Source organism: Aplysia californica, unplaced genomic scaffold (genome assembly GCF_000002075.1).
Source record: "Aplysia californica isolate F4 #8 unplaced genomic scaffold, AplCal3.0 scaffold00318, whole genome shotgun sequence".
NCBI classification, from domain to species: Eukaryota; Metazoa; Mollusca; class Gastropoda; order Aplysiida; family Aplysiidae; genus Aplysia; species Aplysia californica.
This window is the reverse complement of record NW_004797588.1, coordinates 92014-95637: the sequence shown is the minus strand read 5'-3', so window position 1 is coordinate 95637 and position 3624 is coordinate 92014. Positions and strand designations below refer to the sequence as shown.

Here is a 3624-nt window from a genome sequence, read left to right as displayed (position 1 = left end):
ATTTATTTGTAAAAATTCAAATTAGATTTACTGTGTTTTTATTGCATTTTAATTTTTCTCCTTGCTGTTTTTTTTGCTACAGAAGTAATGAGGGATTCTGGGCGCATGAGTAGGCCTATCTTATTAAACTGCCACTCTGTTGCCAAAGAAATAATAATAATATTCTCTTTCTTTTTGTTTTATCCATGTTATATCACTTCTGTCTTATTTAGTACTACGGCCATCGTGAAAAGCTCAAAGCAATCGGCAGAGAGGGAGACTTGGAAAGCTTAAACCTGAAGGCCTTGAAAATGGCGCGAGAAGTTGCAGACGCCAATGGTTGCCTGATGGCGGGAAATATTTGTAACACGACGGTGTTTGATTTGGCCGATCCTGGGACTGTGGAGATGGCGCGAGGAATGTTTAAGGTTAGACAGACAGACAGACAGACAGGCAGACCGACAGACCGACAGACAGACAGACAGACAGACAGACAGACAGACAGACAGACAGACAGATTGACTGTGGAGTTAGCGTGGGAAATGTTTAAGTTTAGACAAACAGACAGACGGTCAGGCAGACGGATAGACATAGAACTAGAAAGAAACGAACAAACACACAGACAGACTGATACATAGACGCACGAATAGACAGAAAGACAAATAGACAGACAGACAGACTGTGAAGCACGCGGGGGAAATATGTATAGTAGAAAGACTAATATCATCATCATCATCATCATCATCATCATCATCATCATCATCATCATCATCATCATCATCATCATTATTGTCATCATCATCATCGTTGCTGTTGAAAATTGTAAAAAGGTAAGAGAAGTTGGGTAGTATACCTCGTCATCTAGCGATTCGTCAGGAACAGTGTCAGCTTCTTAATTATTGTTCTCTAATATCATTATCATCGTTATATAGGTTTGATTACTGTTATTTGTGGGGTTGGGGTTTTTTTGGGTTATTTTGGGGGGTTTTCTGTGTGTATAAGTATTATTTCTTCTTTTTGTTTTTGGTTGGGAAAAAGGCGGGGGGGGGGGGGGGGCGGCAGATGAACAAGAAAAAGTCTCATAACTTCAAAAAAATGTGTGATAGTGTATTTTCATCTATTGTCTTCTTCTTACCAGGAGCAGATTGAATGGGCGCTGAAGGCCGGGGCTGACTACATCATTGCGGAGACGTTCAGCGCTCTAACCGAGGCGAAAACGGCACTGGAAGCCATTCAGCAGTACGGCAATGGTGGGCTTCTCTGTCTTTTTTGGGTCTACTGCTGTTGTTGTTATTGTTGTTGTTGTTGTTGTTGTTGTTGTTGTTGTTGTTGTTTTTGTTTTTGTTGTTATTGTTGTTGTTGTTGTTGTAGTTGTTGTGTGTGTGTGTATGGTAGCCTATCCGTTCGAAATGTCTGAAGCCCCGAAGAGCGTGCTCTTCGCCAGGGCCACCGCCTCTCTGGGGTAGCGGGTGAGGCAGTCCCAGAATCCTCCCCAAAGAGATGCCACCGCCGGACCTCCATGGCGGGGCATCTCTGAAGCCAGTGCTCCAAATCTTCAGGCTCCTCGCTGCACAATGGACAGATTGGGTCTGATCTTTTGTCTATTCCATTTTTGGAGGCCCGCAGCCCTGAGAAGTGACCGGTCCTGATTTTTGCCAGTAGTGACTGGTCACTGCGGTACTTAGTTTGAGCCTCTCGTTTTATAGAAATTACGCTTTATATATTTCCTTCGTTCACGTGTAGGATGTCGGAGGGTTTTTTGTGATGAGTTTTATCTGGGCGTACGCACTTTCATAATGTGTAATTTGGCGGCCTGGACCCGGCAGCGCTGTTGCCAGTTTGGCATTACTGTCAGCGAGATCGTTGCCGAGGATATCGCAGTGACCAGGGATCCACTGAATGGTGGGTTGGGAGTGTTGCATTATTTGTTCGTAATCACATTTGGTCGAGGGATGGTGATGTTCTCACTAGTGCCATGCATAGCGATTGACTGTCAGTGAAGATAGCAACCGAGCTGGATGCATCGCACTGTTTGTCAATCCAGCCATTTCCAAGGCTCTCCTCTCTTCCTCGAAAGAGCACATGAATATGGTGCCTTTCTCCCTCAGTGTCTCGACAACGGTCGGGTTGGACGGGTCCCCCGTTATGATGACGACCCCAGTGCCGCCGTCCGTTGTTCCTGCCCTAACCGAGCCGTCAGTGTAGATATTGTACTGTGCGCCAAGCTCTCGTGCTCGACGAACAGCAGCGCTTCGAATCTTTGCACTGGAGTCACTCCTTCCACTTATGCCGTACAAGTGGGGGTAAGCGATGTCGGGGTTGATTCCCCCTTCCCACGGCCTGGTTTCGAAATAAGTACTGAGCCTCCTCTCGCAATTGAACTGATCTGGGCTCTTTTTGCTGGCGTCTTCGGCCTTTTTCCGGAAATCTCTGCGTCCCTTTAGGCGTCTGTGCACTTGTTCCATTGCCGCAATTCGTCGGGGGTGGTCGCTGTTCATTCGCAGGGCCTTCTCTCTGGATCGGAGAAAGTTAGCATTGATGGTAGACTCAATGCTTTGGACCCCCGTTTCAGCTCGAAGTGCCTCGATCGGTGAGGACTGGGCTTTGGTGGTGATCAGTCGCAAACATCTGCTTTGAACCACCTCCAGATTATTTATCAGTTTTGCTCAGCCTCAGTTGCCAGCTACTACTCTCAAAGTTCAGGACACTTTGTATGTGAGGTAGACCTTTCGTAGGTCATCTTTCCTCCATCCCCATTTTGAGCATCCTCGTCTTCGGTGTGGCCTTAGCTATTACTGTCTCAACCTGTTTGCTGAACGTGAACCTGCGGTCGAGTGTGACTCCCAGGAGTCTTGCGTAGAGCTCATACTTAATAGTCGAATTATTGATCGTGATGCTTGGTCTCCATTCTGAGTCAGATGTAGCGAGCGTGAAGAATGTAATCTCGCTCTTGGAGCCGTTCAGCGTGAGTTTCCATCGCCTGCTCCAGTCAGCAACGGTGTCCACCACTCTTTGTGCCTGACTTCCGGCGTCTCGTTCCGTACGTGATGAAACGAGGATAGAGACGTCGTCAGCGTTGAGTGAAATTGTGAGATCATCCGGAAGTAGTTTCACCAGTTCGTCGATATAAAAGAGGAAGAGGATGGGTGCCAGGACGGAACCCTGTGGGAGACCTTGTTTCATTTTCCTACTCTTTCTCAGTATTCCGTTGTTGTTGTTGTTGTTGTTGTTGTTGTTGTTGTTGTTGTTATTGTTGTTGCTATTGTTGTTGTTTTTGTTCCGTTGTTGAGGTTGTTGTTGTTATTGTGGTAGTTGTTGTCGTCGTCGTCGTCGCCTTTGTTGTTGTAGTTGTTGTTGTTGTTGTTGTTGTTGTTGTTGTTGTTGTTGTTGTTGTTGCTGTTGTTGTTGTTGTTGTTGTTGTTGTTGTTGTGTTAACACTCTTTTGTCAACTTTAGTATGGTAAGACTACAAAGCTGGCGATGATAGTCAAGGACAGGTTTCGAAGACTTTTTGCTAGTCCTAACTTGTGATCGCTTCTTCAGTTAATTGTTAAGAAAATGTCCTCCCTTTGACCCCTTCACTACCAGACCTGCTATTTTATAACCGTATCAAAGAGCGTGTACAGTCTTTAAGGGGGGGGGGGGT

General features: G+C 46.0%; 1 protein-coding gene across 1 annotated transcript in view; it reads left to right on the top strand.

Moving 5' to 3' along the window:
• Positions 1 to 212: 212 nt before the first annotated feature.
• The window catches only part of LOC101855429 (betaine--homocysteine S-methyltransferase 1), a gene marked incomplete at its 5' end in the record, with an annotated part of 11579 nt that continues 8167 nt past the window's right edge, over positions 213 to 3624 (top strand). Inside the window, 2 exon segments of the mRNA XM_013084798.2 lie at positions 213 to 407; positions 1118 to 1229. Of these exon segments, the coding sequence (XP_012940252.1) occupies positions 213 to 407; positions 1118 to 1229 (307 nt within the window).